The sequence below is a fragment of the Prionailurus bengalensis genome, chromosome C2 (assembly GCF_016509475.1).
Source record: "Prionailurus bengalensis isolate Pbe53 chromosome C2, Fcat_Pben_1.1_paternal_pri, whole genome shotgun sequence".
Lineage (NCBI taxonomy): Eukaryota > Metazoa > Chordata > Mammalia > Carnivora > Felidae > Prionailurus > Prionailurus bengalensis.
In genome coordinates this window covers 129,834,846-129,853,905 of record NC_057350.1, presented here as the reverse complement: position 1 = coordinate 129,853,905, position 19,060 = coordinate 129,834,846, and the positions used below count along the sequence as shown (strand labels likewise).

General features: G+C 52.8%; 1 protein-coding gene across 1 annotated transcript in view; it reads right to left on the bottom strand.

Annotated features, from left to right (window-relative positions):
- RAB6B (RAB6B, member RAS oncogene family) overlaps window positions 1-17,298 on the bottom strand; it is a 62,317-nt gene extending 45,019 nt beyond the window's left edge. The window contains exon 1 of the mRNA XM_043595371.1: window positions 16,859-17,298. Within this exon, the coding sequence (XP_043451306.1) occupies window positions 16,859-16,928 (70 nt within the window). The 5' untranslated portion in view covers window positions 16,929-17,298. The remainder of the gene's footprint in view (window positions 1-16,858) is intronic.
- Window positions 17,299-19,060: the final 1,762 nt, after the last annotated feature.

The window sequence follows — 19,060 nt, the reverse complement described above, 5'->3', positions numbered from 1 at the left end:
AGAAACCAAGGCACATCATAACCCATTTGCACAGAATCAGTGGTAGAGAATCACAAAAGGAGCCAGGGAAAAAAGACACATTATGTACATAGAAACAAAGATAAAAAGACAGCAATTTCTCCTCAGAAACAATGCAAGCAGGAAGACAATGGAGCAAAATCCATAAAGTACTATTAACCTAAAACTCGAGGTTAATAACTTTCAGATATGTATTGTCAAAAACAAAGATGAAATAAAGACTTTTTCAAACATTCAAACACTGATAGATTTCATCACCAACAGATTCTCACAATGAGAAATGTTAAAGGAAGTCCTCAGGAAAAAGTGAAATGACACCAGATGGAAATGTGGATCTACACAAAGGAATGATGAACACAACAAATGATTAATAACGGTGAAATATGTAATATTTCTTTCATATTATTTAAAAATGTTCAGGGTGCCTGGCTGGCTAGTTGGTAGAGCATGCAATTCTTGATTTTTGGGTTGTATGTTCAAGCCCCATGTTGGGGCTTAAAAATATCATCTTTGAAAAACATCTTTAAAAGATCATTGGCTTTGTAAATAAAAATAACAACAGTAGGTTGGATCACAGACCTAACAAAACATGGAAGAAAAGAATTTTTGTTACCTTGTCAGAAACATGCAAACTGTAAGAAAATGAAGTGACATTTTTGAAGTACTAAAAGAAAAATGTTGTCAACACAGAATTCTATACCTAGCAAAAGTCTTTTAAAAAAGGTGAGGGATGCCTGGGTGGTTCAGTCAGTTAAGTGTCTGACTCTTGATTTCAGTTTAGTTCATGATCTCACAGTTGGTGAGATTGAGCCCCTCACTGGGCTCTGCACTGACAGCTTGGAATCTGCTTGGGATTCTTTGTCTCCCTCTCTCTCTGCCCCTCTCCCGCTTATGTACATGTGCTCTCTCTCTCTCCCTCTCTCAAAACAAACATTTAGAAATATTTAAAAATAAATAAAAAAAAATAAAAATGAAGGTGAAAAAAGGAATCAAATGCCAAAACAATTCACTGCTAGCAGACCCACAACACAAGGGAAGAAAGTTCTTTGGGCAGAGGAGGACACCTGCACACTCATGCGTACATGCACTTAAAAATCTGAGAGATCTGGATTTTAATCCTGGCTCTGTCACTTATTTGCTTGGGTTAGTTACTATCCTCTCTGAGGCTTAGCTTCCTCATATGTATAATGTGGGCAGAAATGCCTACCCTCGTCTCTCATATTATGAATTCTACGAGAGCAGTAAAAAGTTAACATTCTGGGTGAAAGACACACATGGGAAGACTTTGTACTATTCTTGCAACTTTCCTAAAGGCCTAAAATTATGTCAAAATAAAAAGTTAAAGAAAAAAATATGGTGATTTTTTTAAAATTATGCACATACACACACACATCCATGACTCTCAGATTCCTGGCACATTCAGCAAATGGCTTGTTCTGATTTATTAAACATTCTGGTCCACATGATGCTTTCCTAAGAAACCAGAATGTAAGTGTATTTGGCATCAACTTAGTCTTCTACAGAACCAGAACCTAGCTGGGAAGCTGCTGTGAACCCTTCTAACCATGGGCCAGGAGGCTGAGAAATCCTGGACAGATCAGCTCAGTGGGCAGAGCCCATGTGTAACCACCACATGTGCACGTGCACCGAGATGCATGCAAATACATACACAGAGACACACACACACGTGGTCCATCCAGCAGGTGCCATGGTCAATCCAGCATGGTCAATCCTGCAGTGTGTGGGGGAACTCTCCAATCCCCCTGGTGACTTAGCTGTGAAACTAAGAACCTTGTCAAGACAGCATCTGCAGGACCTCTTGACAACCACCTGAGACCTGACCATACAGCTTGTGTGGACTGCAGAGCTGGTCCAGACCACAACTAGTGCACCTGCTGTCAGGAACTTCTCTGCCTCACTGATGCATCTCAAACACTCCTATCAGCTTCAAAAAGGTGCAGGGTCTCCCCTCCAGGTCCCAACGGCAGCACCAGTACCTGCTAGCTTTGAGTGCCAGCTACAGCCCCCACACAGCACACACAGTTACCCTCTGGCATGGCTTCCCTGGAGAGCCAGGGTGGGGTAGGCAGAACAGCCTGAAACTCAGCCTAACTCCATTCAGACCCTACACAGGCCAGTCATGTCCACATGCCCGAGCAGCAGCACAGGTGCTATGAAAAATGAATTCATAGTGAGGATATGTATGTTTGTTTGAGAGAAGGAGAGAGCACACGCTAAATTCCCACCAGCAGCTGATTTTTTGACAAGGTTGGTGTTAATGCAATTTGGTAGTTTATTTAACTGATAGGAACTCTTGGCCCATCCACAGCATGGAGTTTGGCAAAGTAGTATACATGCTCATGTTTATCCTTTCTTCCTGAAGCATATTGCTGGTAAAAGCCTCACTAACAGGGAGAGAAGGGTGGGGTAGTGAGAACGGTCAGGCAGTGCTGAGAGGCATGGTGTGTGTTTCACAGGTTGTCAGCTGAGGACTAATGAGAGTGATCCTGTGACAATGGACCCCCAGCACCCATCCATGACGGCACTGCTATGGTCTGGCCAAGAGAGCAACCTTGTTTAGGCAGATGGAAGGTGGCAGTTCAGAGTGCAGGCTAATGTAGGCAGGGAACCTTCCTGGATCTCCAGCCCCCTTGAGAAGCCCCTGGGCTGGATATCCACAGGTGTGGTCTCTGAGGTCTCCATGAGCATAGGGAACTGTTCTTGGCACTCCCATTGGCCATGGCTTCTTCTCTCCTGTGTATACTCTCACACAGCCTGCCCACTGCTGCTCGCCTTGTTGCTTTGACAAGGGGGCAACCAGGCACAATCCCAGCCCCTGCACCTCTAGAGCCAGCTGTAGGCGGAAGACTGGACATGCAGACTCCCCCTTACGTCAAAACAAAGAAGCCTCCTCCTACTCTTAGGAGGTGACTCAAGGTCACCTGCTCACAATTCACTTGGGAAGCGGGGATGGCCTTCCTGGTGAAGTTGAGAGATGGGGATCATTGTTATGGAGGTAGAGAAGGCTTCTAGATCTCCAGGACCCTAGGCCTGGGAGTGGGCACAGGACCACCCAGCAGGTAGAGGTGCACTGTGTCTCCAGCCCTTGTGAATTAGGGACAACTGCTGGCCAGGCACTGGGGTGGCCAGAGGGCCAGGCTGGAGGGAGGGAACAGCGGGACCTGAGTCAATACTGAGGTCTGCCCTCTGGACTTGGACGCCTGGGGACCAGGACAAGGAGATGGTATCCAGGCTCATCCAGTCCCCATCCCACAAGCTCTGGTTCCCTAAGAAGCCCTCTCAAAAGCTGCACCAGAAGTGGCATGAGTCATCAAGGATTCTAGATTTAATCTTGTTCAAGTCCCTCACTGAGCTGAGGAGATGTGAGGTCAGAGAAGGGGGCTACCTGCCCAGAATCATAGAGCACCAGGGTCATGGTCAGACAGGATCTCTCCTGGTTCACAGTCAGATCTCCACTTCAGAGGTTTCTCTGAGCCCATAAGGCTTTCCAAAGTGTGCTCAGGACAAGGAGATCCAGCCTCCTAAAGTCCCAGTAGCAACACGCAACACAGGAAGTGCCAAGGAGCAGCACAGAGTAAACTGCACTAAGGCACAAAAGCCTGGGTTCTAGAAGGAATACAGATCTGAGTGGCCGCAAAATACCAAATCATGGCAAAAAAGCAGCTAGATAAAAGTCTGATCCAGTCCTGACATGTGACATGATGCAGCATGTGACAGGAAAACTGGGGGCCCAGAGAGCAAGAGGGCTTGTTCAAGGCCACATGAAGAAAGAGCAAGAGCAGAGCAGGAAACAGGACCCCACTCCCAGGGGCCTCCCTCTTATCTGCTTTGGGTGGCCTCAGCCAGCTGCTTAACTTGGGGCAGGTCCTGGCCCCTTCCTAGATGCTCTAACTCCTTGTCTGCAAAACAAAGGCATCGCTAAGGTGTCTGCTCCCTGGAAAATCTTCGCCCCATCTGTATTAGTTATTGGTTATTGTGTAATAAACACCACAACCTTAGCGGCTTAAAGTAACACACACTGATTATCTCACAGTTTCTGTGGGCAGGAGTCTGGGCATGGTTTAGCTGGGTCCTCTGCTCAGGGACTCACAAGGTTGTAATCATGGTATCAGCAAGGCTACACTTCCTTCTGGGGCTTGGCATCCTCTTCCAAGCTCCTGTGATTGTTGACAGAATTCAGTTCCTTGTGGCTTGTTCCAATTTGGTGGGGCTGCCAGCCAGAGGCCACTCTTATTTCCTAGAGGCCACCCATAGTTCTCTGCCACATGACCCCTCACAGGGCTTCTCACACATGGCGGCTCATGTCTTCAAGGCCAGCAAGAGGGGTCTTCTGCAGAAATAACCATGGGAGGGACACCCATCACCTCTGCCATACCATACTGGCCAGAGGCAAGCCTCAGTTTTCATGTGCATTCAAGGGGAGTGCTATGCAAGGGCATGACTCATTCAGCGTCACCTGAGGTCGCATCTGCCACACTCACATTTACACGTTCCTAAGAGACACCACCTCTACTCTTCACTCAGTCTCTGCTTCCTCTCCTATAGTGGTGAGGTGGCTTGGTCGCCTGCAGCAGAATCTCATGGGTCTCTCTGCCTCAAGGCAGAAGCTAAAAGATGGCCTGGGACAGAGGCTGGGGGGGATGGGGGCAAAGCCGGGCCCCTGTTGTGTCGATTACATCATGCATTTGCACACTGCTCTGCACAGTTCTTGCACATCACATCCAGCCCTCCCCAAGCTGAGGTGGATGGACAAGCTCTCCAGACCAGAACGCTGGCTGAGTGGCCCTTCTGCTGCATGATGGAGGCAGGAGAGAGCTGGGCTCTGCCCTCTTCTGACATAAATGTGAGAGAACCAAGGTGGGAGGTTAGCTGGGCACTTTTTCAGGACTGTATTATCTTCCGATCTGGGCAGCAGCCGCAGTGCTTTGGCTGGATGTGGGGGAAGGGAGGGGAGACTTAACTGGAATCAGAGAACTGCTGGATCCTGGTGCTACAGGTATTCAATCATAAAAATTGACTAATTTGGGAGGAGCCTTTTTTCTCCCTAAAAAGAAACCTTCTCAGAGGTGCTCTCTACTCAGAGAAGAGCAGAACTAAACAAAGATCTCCTGGTCCCAAGACTTGACCCTACTCACAGCCGCCTGAGCTGGGAACTGCAGGGTCCCAGTGGGGCAGAGCCAACCTGAATCTGGGAGGGAGGGACAAAACTGCGTCTGCTCCTTGAAGCCCAGCACTGGAGCACTGGTGCTGCTGAACATCCTCTCTCATCCCCCAGGACAAGGTAAGAGCCCTTCTCTCCACTCCGGCTCTACCTGGCTGGCGGTCCTCAACCCTCCTCACAGCAGCAGCCACAGTCCTGGTTCCTCACCTTGTCCTCGACCTGAACACAGAATGGGTCCCCTCACTCCTGTACCCAGCACACACCAGTGCCTCCACGGGAACCTCCAGCCCTCCATTCTATTTGGACAGAACCTGGGATGCACGGCACTGCCGCCCAGAGCTGCAAACCACCCTGGTTTTCCCAAGGCACCAATGCTGGCCCACAAGCCCTGTGACTGGCACACCTAGGTCCATCTGTGTCTGGTGAGAGCACATCCCTTCCCCATCTCAGCACTTCCATGGCTCTCCCTTCCCCGTTCTGTCCTCCTAGCCCTCTCCCTTCACTGGATGGGGAAACAAGAAACACTTGTTCTAAATGCTTCACTTAATCTCTTCTGCACAGTGTTTACTCCCTGCTCATCAACAGGGTCAGAACAGAACGTTTTCTCCACGTCTCTCTGAAGTAGCACACAATCCTCAGTGGGACCTGTCTCTCGTGTGGAGGCCACCATCACAGCTCTTCAGTCCTGAACCAGGGATGGGTCTCTTGGTCCTGCCTCTGCCCCAGGGGTAGGGGCAATGGAGGAACCAGAAGGGGTTCAAATGGTCAAAGCTGCATTGAGCTGCTTGTGGCCAGCTTCGGGGTCTATTTTTCTCCAGGCCAGCAACTCCAGGCAAGGGTGACACCTCTGCTGAGCACCAAGCAAGGGGACGGGTCTCCTTACCCACTGTGACCTCAGACGATTAATCTGGCACTGCTCAGAGGGGCCATGGGCAGTGACTAAAATGTGCTTGATTACTGACAATTAGGATATTCTTCACTCACTAGCCACACTGACAAAGGAATACCCAGCTGGGTGCTTAGTAATGTGCATGGGCACTGCCTGAGCAGAAGACAGGAGGGACAGGGAGCAGGGGTCACCAGGGTTTTGCAGGGTGAGGTTTCAGTCCTTGAGAAGAGACCATGAGCTGACCCACAGGCGGGGGACTGCATCAACTGACCTGAACAGGCTGCCCTCTCTGGTCTAGGGCTGGGTTCAGGATGGCAGTCCCCTGCCTCTACTCTGGCTCCCTGGCTCTTGCCATTCACTTTTTGTGCAGCCACGTGAGGTTGGGTTTCTGTCTCCAAGTCAGGGAGAGGGGCTCTCCCTTATATAATGCTGCCCTCCCTCAAGTTTTCACAGGCCCCTAAGCTTATTGGGGAGCTAGAATTCATCAGAGAAGAGCAAGGGAATCCATGGGAGAAAGCAAAGACAGTGGGTCAAGCATCTGTTGGAAGAGGAACCCAGAAAGGGAAGGAGTGATGAGAGGCTGCACAAAGGACCAGGGGAGCATACACACCCAATGACCAGAGAGGCAGGCAAGTTCACATACCCAAAGACCAGGAGGCTAGGGGTACAGTTATCTAATAACCAACCTGAGCAGGTGGCAGAGGGGAAGAGTCTGGAAGGGCAGCCAGAAGCCCTGGAGCACCCCTTTGGTGGACAGAAGCAGTCAGGGGACCCAGGGCATTGTGGAGGCAGGAAGGACAGAGGAGTTCAAGGAGGCCAGTTTGGTTACATCTGAGTACAGTGTGGCCTTGTAGAGAAGGAAAGGAGCCCCTCCTGTACAACCCTTCATTGCCCCAAAGTTTTCACCACATAGAGAAAGAACCAATAAAATCTATGTACCCAGAGGTCTAAATCTCAGAGCTGGAAGCTCAGGCTCACAAACCCTCCTCTGTGTTCCATTCTCTGACTGTTCCCTGCATGGCCTGGCTCAGGCTGCCTGCATTTCTTGCCTCCAATCGGGCCAGATTCATCTTTGTCTTCTAATCCATGAGCATGTCCCTCCTTGGTCAAAACCACCCGGGGGTCCCCACTGCCTGCAGGGAAGACACAGACCCTGTGGAAGCAAGATTCTGAGGCCTGAACCTGCCCACTTCTCCAGGTTCAATGATTTTTTTCTAACTACGCTCACGACCTCACCTCCCACACCTACGCCAGAGTCCAGTCACCTTGAACTACACCCAATTCCCCCAGAAGCTCCAAGCCCCTCCCAGCCCCCAACCTTGGCATAGTTGGGCCCTCCGCTCAAGATGCCTCCCTTGTGTGCCTATGAATTCCCTCTCACTATGCAAAACCTCCTCTGGGAAGCCTTCCCTGACTCCCCCAGCAGACCACACCCACAGCCTTGCTTGTGTGCTTTAATAGTCACATTAACACTGGCTGAGATTTATCACCTGCCTACCTCACCAAGCACTGTTCTAATCACAACATGGCAAAGCCTCAGCCCCTGTGGTCTACCCAGACTGCACTCCTTGTCCTTGGGGAAGTTACAGAGCCGTGAAGATGAGGTGCTCTTCCTGGGAGCAGCTGTGGGGGCCCAGCAGAGCAAGGCTAGGTGAAAGGCTAGGGACGGGCAGTGGAAAAATGCCAACCAGGGAGTCAGAGGCCTGGGAGCTCCTCCCAGTTAGCAGTAACCGTTCTGGGTCCTGCAATCTGTGCTAAAACCTTTCCTTCTCCGAGACGCACTTTCATTCGTTTATAAAATGGGTACACAGCTCCACTCATCAGATCACAAGGATGTAGGCTATGCAGCTCACTACACAAGAGGACCAATGGGTGATTCTCAAAACCTCCACCCTACTTCTCTCTCATTCATCTATAAAAGGGGGGATTGCTGTCACTGTTTCATTAACAAAATTACCTATCACTTGAGCATTCACCGTGCGCCATGTAGTGATGTATTAGATCTTCATGCAACCTCAACAAGGTAAGGATTGCCCTGCTGTCTGATGAGAAAAATGAGCAGAGGGTGGTCCTGTTATATCCCAGCACCACCCAGAGAGTGAGAAGTGGGGCTGGGACAGAAGTGCAGGGCTTAGGAGCACCAGTAAGTGATGGTGCTGGAGCAGGAGCTGGGGCTGGTCTGGTGGGGTGACTGCACACCCCTGTTGGTGCCAGCCCTTTCCCAGCCCTCTCTGCTTACCACACACCCACCGGGCTGAAGAAAGAAGTATCCTGGAGTAGGGGTACCTGGGAGCTGTCACCTGTTCTGCTGTCCTCACCAAAGCTCCTCGGTATGGAACAACTGCCCGCCAGCAGGGAGGGCAGGATAGCCCCATCCCGATTGCCTGGCAACCTGAGTCAAACACACCGTCAGAAGAGGGGAGCCACAGCGCCCTGGGGCACACCAGGGAAGAAGGCCAACAATGCCTCCCAGAAAAAGAGGTAGCAGACTGGAGAGGACTCTGCACTGGGGCTGTCCAGGGGAGTTTGGGGAGATATAATTAGCAGAGGCCCTGATTACATGCCTTCATCTCTGCAGTTCCTCTGACCTCTCTAGCCAGCAGTGCAATCTCCAGGCTGAGAGTGTTACTGGCTTGGCATCATACCCTGAGCTAGCTGTGAATTACAGGACCAGAGTTAGAGCTCCATCAGCCTAAGTGGTCATCCATCCAGCAGCTTCTGAGGATATATTGAGAAAGCCAGAGAACACCGTGGGCTTATCCAACCACAGAGGCTGCTGGTGGTTGACCCCAAACAGAATCAGGATCTCCGGGCCCTGATATCTCCAGGCCTGAAGGGAGGATGAGGCCAGGAGAAGGGTTACCCCAGAGCAGGTGGGAACCAGCCACTTAGTTTGATTGGTTCTTCCCTTCCTAGGATTTAGTTCTCAGCTAGAACCCAGATGACATCTTGTCCATGGTGTGCAGGACTGACTTGGGAAGGCTTTAACTGCCCCACATCCTCTCCAACCAACTCCCTTCAAACCACCCCAAATAAGCAGTTCATTCTATGTAAGAATGCAGTGTCTGATATGCAATCCAGCTCAATCAGATTGGAGAGACTGCTTGCTTCTTAGAGCTATCCCCCTGCCCTCCTCTCTGTTCAGGGCCCCAGTGCCCTCTCACCAGCCTAAGGGAATCAAAGACCTCCTCCCACCCATCCCCATGTTGTGATCCATTCCTCAGCAAAGAGCTTGGCACATGATTCCCGAGGAGACATTTATGGCAGACCTCTTGTCTATAAGGCCTCAGTGTTCTGTCCTCTTTTCCCCACAACAGGGCCTGAACCTGCCTTTGAGGCATGAGGTCTAACAGATCACTATGTGCTTCTCATAGTGACCTGGGTTCATGGACTATGGGTTCAAGGACTGGGTTCACACTAGCAGTAAGTCTGTGGCCATGACCTGCTCTCCCTGAACCCCTGTCTCCTGACATGCAAAACAGGGAGAATTTCACATCTATCACAAGATGCTGGAAAGAAAAGTGCCCTGTGTGGAGCCTAGGGCATAGAGTGTATTCTTAAATGCCATCTGAGGTTAACTGGAGGAAGAACACGGAAACCCAGGAAGGTTAGCTCCATTTCCCATCATCCTCTCCAAACCCTTAGAATAAAGAATCCTTCCTAGGTGTAGATGTGACTGAGCCATTCCCCAGCTGAGGATCCTCCACCAGCTCCCCACTTCCCTCAGAATAAAGCCCCAGCTCATGGCCAGCCTCTGTGACCTGCCCTCATACCTCATCTCCAGCCACAGGGGAAGCTGGGTGAGCTGGTTAACCTAATGCTGGGAGTCCCTTTCTCTGGGGGAAATCCCACTAAGGCATCATGCCCTTTCCCAAACTGTCCATCCAGCTCTTGGAAGAAAGCTGTGATTTCTATCACAGAACGCACACAACTGAAGTCTTCCTTCTTCCCTGGCCCACTACCCACAGCAACTATGGGGCATCAGGTGGCCAGTGTTCTAATGCATTTCTTGGAAGTAACCTTTGCTTTTAAGGCTTTTTTCTGCCCTCAGGAGCAGGATATCATCTGTTTTTTCCTGGACCCTGCCCTGTCCCTTGGGTAGGCCCCCACCTGGGAACAGGTGGTGCCTGGCCCATAACACGTGATTGAGTCACCTGGGCTCCCACTGGTCTTGTTACCAAGAGACCAGAATAAATCTGTTTTCTACTAAAAATAAATCACTTCACCAAAATGACAAAGTACTCATAGCAGTGAACGTTTACTTTTAAAACAAGATCCCACTTAGTTTAGGACAAAAGTTATGAAAATAAGAAGGAAAGCTGGAAATTTCAAGCCCTGAGATACAATAAAGAACCCCTAGGAGTTTATAGGTGTTATGAATCTTTCTCCTCTCCTTCTGAGTCCCAAGCAGCAGAGACTGGCCTATGCCTCAGTGCCCTCAGGCCTTGCCTGGGGCCCCATTTCCTGGGGCCTGTCTTTTTGGCTCTAACAAAGCTGCCCATCTCAACGTGAGTCTGATACTTCTCCCTGGCAACCTCCCCCATCTTCTCTTCTCTGTGCTGAGAAATGGAAAAGGATGATAGTGGACAGTTGAGAAAATGCCCAGCACAGTTTTTCCAACTTTTTTTTTTTTTTTTTTTTTGGGGGGGGACAGAGAGAGACAGAGCATGAACGGGGGAGGGGCAGAGAGAGAGGGAGACACAGAATCGGAAACAGGCTCCAGGCTCCGAGCCATCAGCCCAGAGCCTGACGCGGGGCTCGAACTCACGGACCGCGAGATCGTGACCTGGCTGAAGTCGGACGCCCAACCGACTGCGCCACCCAGGCGCCCCAACAGCACAGTTTTTCTAGCAGTTCACCTCTGATGTCTATGGATTTTGCTTTTTACCCTAATCTTTTCTCACCTTGATCAATGGTTCTGCCCAATAATTTCTTTAAGTCATTACATTAAGATCAGGCAGCACTGCACATTCAATGGTTCATTCATTCAGCAACAGCGGAAGACACAGAGTGTAAAGGACAGAGAGACTTCACAGCCTAGATGGGACACAGATGGTACCACCCTCAGATTTGCCCCCAAGGAGTTTGCAAGGTCAAGGTAACACCTACCAAGTTAAATATTCATTGGCTGAGTTTATGGATGTTATAAGTAAAAAAGGACAATGAGATTATTTTGTTGTATTTTAGTGGGATTCATTATAATTTGGGGGCTGCAAATGATAATGGGATCACAAAAAAGATGGTACTATTACATCTGCATAGCCAGAACATAATCTAACGGTCTCATTTCTCTCTTCTGGTTAGTTCTCTTGTCTCTGACCCTTAGCATGGAGGGTGCCACGTTTGTCTTCTACCAAGTACAGGTTAATTCTCATCATGGCGTCTCATCTGATTTTCTCATCTCATGCACACCTCTTTAAACAAATAAAGCCAACATTCTGGGCCCACATCCAAGGTACCCCGCCATCATTCCAGACACTGAGGAAAGGAAGGAAAAAAGTGGGAGGAGCAAAAACAAGACCCAGAAACTGAGGAACAGAGCAACTGGATTTATGTCCAATCTCGCAGTGAGCTCTGGCAACATCCCATTTGGGCATATCCCTTCCTTCCCACCTCTGGTGGCCTTACTGCTTTCTCTTATTTCTTTAGAGAAGGTGGTGGGGATAAGAGTCCCTTGTGAATTTCACCTTCTGTGAGATGTACTATGGGTTGGGCACAACCAAGGCTAAAGGCTTCAACCCAGTGTGAAAGATTTTTAAGTGTTTCTGGTAAAAATCTCCTAGCTTGAGAAAGCAGCAGGTGTCAGGATGAAGAATCCTGCTTCAAACTGCCTTGACTCCCCTCACTTTTAATCTACTGATGGACCATCAGTAAATATCAAACAGTGAGGATAATCTCATCATTTTTTTTTTAAATTTTTTTTTTTCAACGTTTATTTATTTTTGGGACAGAGAGAGACAGAGCATGAACGGGGGAGGGGCAGAGAGAGAGACACAGAATCGGAAACAGGCTCCAGGCTCTGAGCCATCAGCCCAGAGCCTGACGCGGGGCTCGAACTCACGGACCGCGAGATCGTGACCTGGCTGAAGTCGGACGCTTAACTGACTGCGCCACCCAGGCGCCCCAATCTCATCATTTTTAAATCCAGATATTTAATGAGAAAAAGTCTCCTGCAGATGGGGAGAAGGGGAAAGGAACTAAGATCTAGTCCTCTCAGGTGCTTAAATTCACATTTGAGGGGCTTAAAATTCAGTTAGGGGTTTTGTTTCTTAAAAAGCTAATAAACATTTAAAAATCCAGAATAACTGAGACAACAGACAGGTCATGGGGCAACATGTGATAGTTTTTTTAAAATGCTCAGAAAGAAACCAAAGCTACTCCATGGTGAGTGCCCAGGTGGGCTGGGCACAGCAGAGGGAGGGGATCTGGGAGGTGTTGGGAAGGAGACATCGGGATGGGCTTCAGATACAATCCCCAGGCCAACCAAGGGCGCCCTATGTGGTTATGGGTGGTGTGTGGTGGGAGGGCAGGGGTCAGGCTGAGCCAGGCCTTGGGAGGGGCGGAGGGAGCCCTCCAGGCAGTGGAGGGGCACTGAAGACTCCTTAACCCAGAGGAATGGGATGACAGTCGGGGATAGCCCCTCCTCAGCATTGGCAAGCCAGACACCCTCATCCTCTTGCTCCCCACCCCCACACACTTCTTCTCCACAGCAGGGAGAACAAAGCTCCCTCGAGAGGGTGGGCCCCTCGCAAGACCTACTCCCTGTACTCAGCCCACCAAAGGAGCACCAGCCAGTTGCCTATAGAAGCATCTCCTCCTCTGAAGCCTTAGAAGCCATCTCTGACACCTGCCGACAAAGGTGGGTGGGACGCCGTGCTGTGTGCTTCCATAGCAGCTGTTCTCTTGTCTTCGCTTGCACAGACCTTTACTGTAATTATATCCACAAATGTCTGAAGTCCCCAGTGGACCATAAGTTCCGGGAGGCAGGGATACACTCAAAGGCCTGACTAAATAAATAAATGGATGATGGAAGGAGGAAAGGAGAGAGTGATGGGTGGGGGTGGGGAGAGGGATGAGTGAACAAATGACTAAATGGCCAAAGCTGTGTGCACAGTCACTGTGTTGTATACTCTGAGAATGCCATTCCCATCATGCTCACTGTGATGGCACCTCCAGAGCACAACTGCCAGGGACAAGGAGAAGGCAGGTCAGAGAGAGAAGCTGTCCTGCTGGCCTCAGCCTGGGAACACAGACCCAACTTGTGGTGTCCCTCAATCTTCCTGCTTTGGCAGGAGGAGTCAAAGGGAAGGGAGATCAGAAGAGGCTAGAACACCCAACAGGCATATCCCACATCCCTAGTCCCCACCACACACCCAGATGCACTGAAGGAAGCCTAAACCCCCACAGAATGCCGTCTGAACTTAGGAGGAAGGCATGTGTCCCCCAGGCCCCCTCTCTTTCCTAAGACACCTGCTCATGCCTCTCTTCTCTGGATGTCACCAAGAGTCGCAGTTGAGATTAGTGTGCCTCACCCTCCACACCATACCCTGCCACTGCCATCAGCACAAGGGCATGGCCAAAAGGCCCAGAGAGAGCCATCTGAACACCAGCAGCATTGCACAGCCTTCCTACTGCAAAGAATCTACTCATTCTAGATCCACAGCACCCTTTCCACAACCCCACGCCCTGCCAGATTGACACAGACAGCAAGCCTGTAGTCCATGGTCCAGGGGACAGCGTCATTCTGCTGCCAGGAAGTGGGCTCTCTCCTGGGCTAGAGGTGTTCTCTCTAGAGTGGTTCCTTAAGGTCTTCCCACTCAAACCAGGCCCTGGTATCTTTGAAAGCTTGATGCCCTCTTGGGATTATCTATTTCAGGGTGTTCTTCTCATCACTGGGCTCCGGGTTGGGTACTCCTTTTTGGAATCTAGCTGTCCTCATCTACTGGTCTAGGGAGATGCCACCACTATAGCAGGCACAGGAAACAAGGGAAGGCCACATCCCCCCAGCCCTTTCCCCTGGCCTCTATCCAAGGGAGTCAGCTCATATAGGAAGACCCATGCATGCTCCTCTAGAAGGCTCTGTCAAGCTCAGCTGGCCCAAGTGTCCCAGGCATAGAAGGTGAGGGCCCTCCGAGGTCACATAGAGAGGGAGAGCCAGGGTGGCAGGAGGGCCAGACCTCAGGGGCTCCTTGCACTGCAGAGACTGCAGTGGCACAAAGGATCAACACATACAAAACTGTGTGCAGGCAAGACAGAAGCAACGGCTATGAAGGCAATCCCCCCCATCCCATCAGGCTCAGGGATGCATATGATCCCCACCTAACTTGGGGGGTCCCAAAAGCCATGCAGAATACAAGGTACACAACCCACTAATGATATACTCAGGGCTTCTCAGGGCCCTAGGGATCCCAGCCAGAAGGAACCAGAGTAGCCAATAGCCAAACTCACTGATGGCAGTCTTTTGTCTCTAATGACTGTGTTCCCAGGGCCCACAAACCCTGCCCCCAACCAAATAGCCCAGCATTCCTCCCAGGTCACCTAACCCAGCCACAAGTCTGGTCAGAGAATGGCAATCCTCACCTCAACTCTGGAAGGCTCCCCAATTCTTTGTTTCCCCAATTCAAGGTCATCTTGATTCCCAACATTAGTGATTGGGAACAGAAGATGTGGTTTCTAGCCCCAGAAGTGCTAGCAACACACCGATGGGGGCTCTCTCTCTCTCTCTCTCCAAGCCCTCCCCACCCCTGGGCTCAGAGTTCTAATCTACACATGCAAGGTGGGGGCTCTATCTCTAAGGCCCTAAACTCTCATTTCTGTGATTTAGGAACAAAGGGGGTTTGCAAGGCTCCTCAGGGACCTCAACCCATAAGAGATTCTGAGTGAGTCCAGAGTTTTCACTCAAACTCACAAGAGACAGTCTCATCAAAGCCCTGGTCCTTTACTGAAGCAAGTTCAGACTTGGGATAAACAAATGTTTCTTGAGAACCTACCAGGGTCCAGGCCCTTTGAGAGGCACAGGGGAAACACGGAGGAGGAAGAGAAGTGCCCTCAAGCAACCATTTCACAGAGGCAGAAACTGAGGCTCAGAGAGGCCTCAAACTCTGCTCAAGGCAAACCACGTAGGAATTCAACTCCCAGGATGCCTGATCCCTTCAGAGTTCTCTCCCAGGGCTCCGGGCTGGGATAAGCACTGGGATGTGAAGACCCCTGAAATCCCTGCAAGCATGGGAAAAGTGAGCTCTGAAACTGGACTCTATTAAAATCAGGAACTCAGAGTCCAGGGCACAGGACTGGCTGGCTCAGTTGATCTTGTTCTGAAATGCCCTGCTTGGCCCCAGGATGCACCCCCGTGTTAGGGTCTAACCATGTCTGACATCCTTCTCTCAACCATCCATCTCAGGTAATGAGCAGCAACACAGGAGACTGCCATGCGACCTTCACAACCCACATGTACACACACCACAGTAGCACTGTTTCCTGAGCCCACAATGTCCTCCTAAGGTTGCCTGTGTCTCAGATCCTTGTACAGACAGGCACCAAACCAGGTGAACTGGACTGGTCTGCAAAACAAGAGCTGGGGGTGCTGTCCCCAGCAACCACGTTCTTCCTGAGGTGAGCTGGGCAAGGCCCAGCCTGCGCCTCTGCAGCCCCAGGGGAGAGGCCTCTGGAGAGGTGCACTGAGAACCACTCCTTCCTACAGGTGTCAGAGGGGTCCACACTCTTCACTCTGGTCGTCCCACCCTGGGGCCAACCCGGGTTTCAGAGATGCTCTCCCTGGGGAGGCTGCTGGGCGGCAGGGAAGCCGTTTGTCTCCTTCCCCCAACCCGCCCCCCCCCCCCCCGCCCCTGGCCGGCTGCCACGGTGACCTCCCCTCCCCCAAGACTGGCGGTGAGCTGGGAGGTGGGGGTGGGAAGCCTCCTCCGCCGACAACGCTCTCAGGAGGGGTGCTGGGAAGCCAGGCAGGGCGTGTCGCCTGGTCCTTTCTCTGCCCAGCGCCAGGCTTCGCCGCCTCTTGGTGCGCGGCGCCCTGTACCATCCCCCAAATCGGCCTCGCACCAGGGAACCCTAGCTGTCCTCGCCCAGACCCTGAGCCCGAGAGACACTAACGCACGCTGGCACAGGGCAGCGTCTAGAACCTTCCGTGCCCAGTCGGACGCAGGCCAGGGGAGGTAGGCGCCCGGTTCCGCTACAGCCTGCGCCCGCTCCTTCCACAGGAGACAGGTGTTGGCCTTCCCCCGCGGCCCTGGGCTCCAGGGCCCGGACGTGCCCGTCATTAAACATGGGTCCGGCAGGGTCCGCAGGAAGCCCTCCGACCAGACGCCGGCCCCGCCTCGTTCTCCGAAGAGGGGCGCCAAACCTCTCCCGGCCCCCGCGGGCACCCCTCCACCTGCGCGGTCGCCCGCAGCCGGTGCCGCAGTGCGAGCGAGCCCGCGAGCCCGGCGCTTTCACGCCCCGGCCGGCGCCGCCGAGCGAGCCGCCGCCCTCCGGCCCCCCGCCGCGCCGCACCGGCCCCGCAGCTCTCGCCCCGCACCCCACCTCCCACCCTCACTCCCACCTGGGGCCCAGCGCCCCCTCCATCCCTACCCCGGGCCCCTCCCCTGCCTGGCCCCGCCCGAGCCAGCCTCGACCCCCACATCCCCATCCCTCCCTCCGCCCGGGCTTGGAGGGGCCTTTCCGAGCCGGCGCCGGGGCCCTAACGGGGCGGATGATTTGGCGGCAGGGGTCGCCTCGGCGCGGCGCCAAGCCAAGAGAATAAGCGGGGTACTTACCGCTCTGCTCCCCCAGGAACACCAACTTGAATTTTCTCAGTGGGTTCCCAAAATCTCCCCCTGCGGACATGGTGCTGGCAGCCGGGCCGTGCAGGAGGAGGAGGAGAAGCGAAGGAGCAGGGAGGGAGGAGGAGGGCGAGGGGAGGCGGCCGGCGGTGCGGGAGCCGGAGGGGGAAGGGCTGGCTGCGCGCGTCCCTGACTCCCCAGCTGCGTCCCGGCCCCGGCCTGCGGCTGCGTGTCCGGCGGCGGCGGCGGCGGCGGCGGAGGAGGAGGCGGCTGGGGCTGGGCTGCTGCGGGCGGCGCTCGCTGCGGTGAGAGGGGCGCGCTCTGGACGCCCGAGGCGCGGCGCGGACAGAGAGGCGCGGGCGGAGCGGGGCGCAGGGACGGCGCGCGGGGCGGAGGAGCGCTCTCTCGAGCCGCGCGCCGCGGCCCCCTCCCGTCTCCCTCCTCGGTCGGCGCCTGCGCTCTGCGCGCTCCCCAGCCTCTGATGTCATGCGGGGCCCGCGGCGCTGCGGGGCTGGGGGCGTCCGCCCGCCCACCGCGAGCCCACACTCGGCGGGAGAGAACCGCCTGGCCCGGCCTCCGGGGGACCCCCGGATCGGGCCGTCTCTCGTTGCCCCACTACGTCTGTCTTCCCCACTCTTAACTCTGCCCCTCCTTTGAATCCAGAAAAATGACAGGAGCAACTGAGAAATTGTCAGGGGACGTTTGTTTCTGGTCTTTTAAAACCTAGATGCCAGTCCCTTCTTCCACGTCCCGCGACGCCGCAGATGCAGGGCCTTATGAGAAGACAGAAAGGAAAGGAGGTTGGGGGAGAGCCAGATTGTGTGGTGGACCATGTGCGGGTAGACTGGCTCGACTGTCACCCCGTGGGGCCTCTAGCCTGCCCTCCCCTCTCTAGGTCCAGATCCCTCCTCTGGGTGCCTCTGTGGGGTCATAGGTGTCACCTCAGACCTGGCCAGCAAGAGAAGAGGACCAGTCCAAGGTGTGCCTTTCTGAAGCCAACCTCTCCTACAGAGAATTTTACCCTAAGTCTGTTGTCCCCTGGGTGAGAACGAGCAATGACGTCCGGAATATCAGTGTGGCCGACTCCAGACAGTGCTCTGGAGTTCTTGACCCTGGGGCCACCAGGCTGACAAGACTACTGCTTGCCCTGGCAATTAGTTGTATCTGGACAATGCGCTCCCAGAGGCCGGGAGGGTGGCCTTCCATTACCCCCTGTATATCACTGGCCCACTGAGGCACAAAGGACAGGTTGTGAGTGGGTGAGAACAAGGGATCCCAAGTGTTAGAAGCATTCTCAGGACAGCCATATGGTAAGGCATTCTGGTTAATGCAGGTTTCACAAAGCTGCCTACTACTCTCCTACCACCTCCTTCCTTACAGCGGTTCAAAGAACATTAATTTGGGAACAGGCTGTGTGTGTGTGTGTGTGTGTGTGTGTGTGTGTGCGCGCGCGCGCGCAGAGAGAGAAAGAAAGAATGAGAAACAATCTTAATCCCCAGGTATTACCAAGGAACATTTGCTACCCACTTTCTGACTTACAGGGCTTGACTGGGGTGTCTCCCTGGTTTGTTGACCTAAAGCCCCTCCCTCTCTCATTGCTTGTTTAAAAACTAGAAAGTGAGTTCCATGAAAGCAGGTGTTGAAGCTCCACTATAGGATCTCAAGGATCTAGCTGAGAGCCTACTAAATAGTTGTAGAACGTTTGAGCTAATGTCTAGAACGCAAATCAGAACAGCTGTTCTATTTCTCAGTCACCTTTGGTTTGGAGCCTCAGGGATTGCAGGCCAGCACTCTGGGATATCTACTCCACTGTGCCCGGCATCAGGCTCAGGGGGACCCTCCAAACTCCCACTGTACTTCCGCTCTGGGGTTCTCATTCTCTCAGGAGACTGCATCCAGCATGGGGCTGAAGGAGGCTCTGGAAGACGCTCCCATGCCGCAGCCCTTCCTACCTCTGAGTGGTCCCTCCACCAAGGTTCCAGAGGAATCATAGTCAAGTTGCCACCTGGTGCTGTCTTCCTGCACCGTCTCAGCCTTTACTGGGGACATTGTCAGTGGCGAGACAAAGCAGCTGAGATGTGACAGGAAGTGTACCATCTTTTAGGTGAGCCTGGGCAAGTCGTATACCTTCTCTGATCACCTGGTCCTCTGCACACAAGGTGGTGGGCAGTGGGGGGGGTGGATGGAACACAGGCC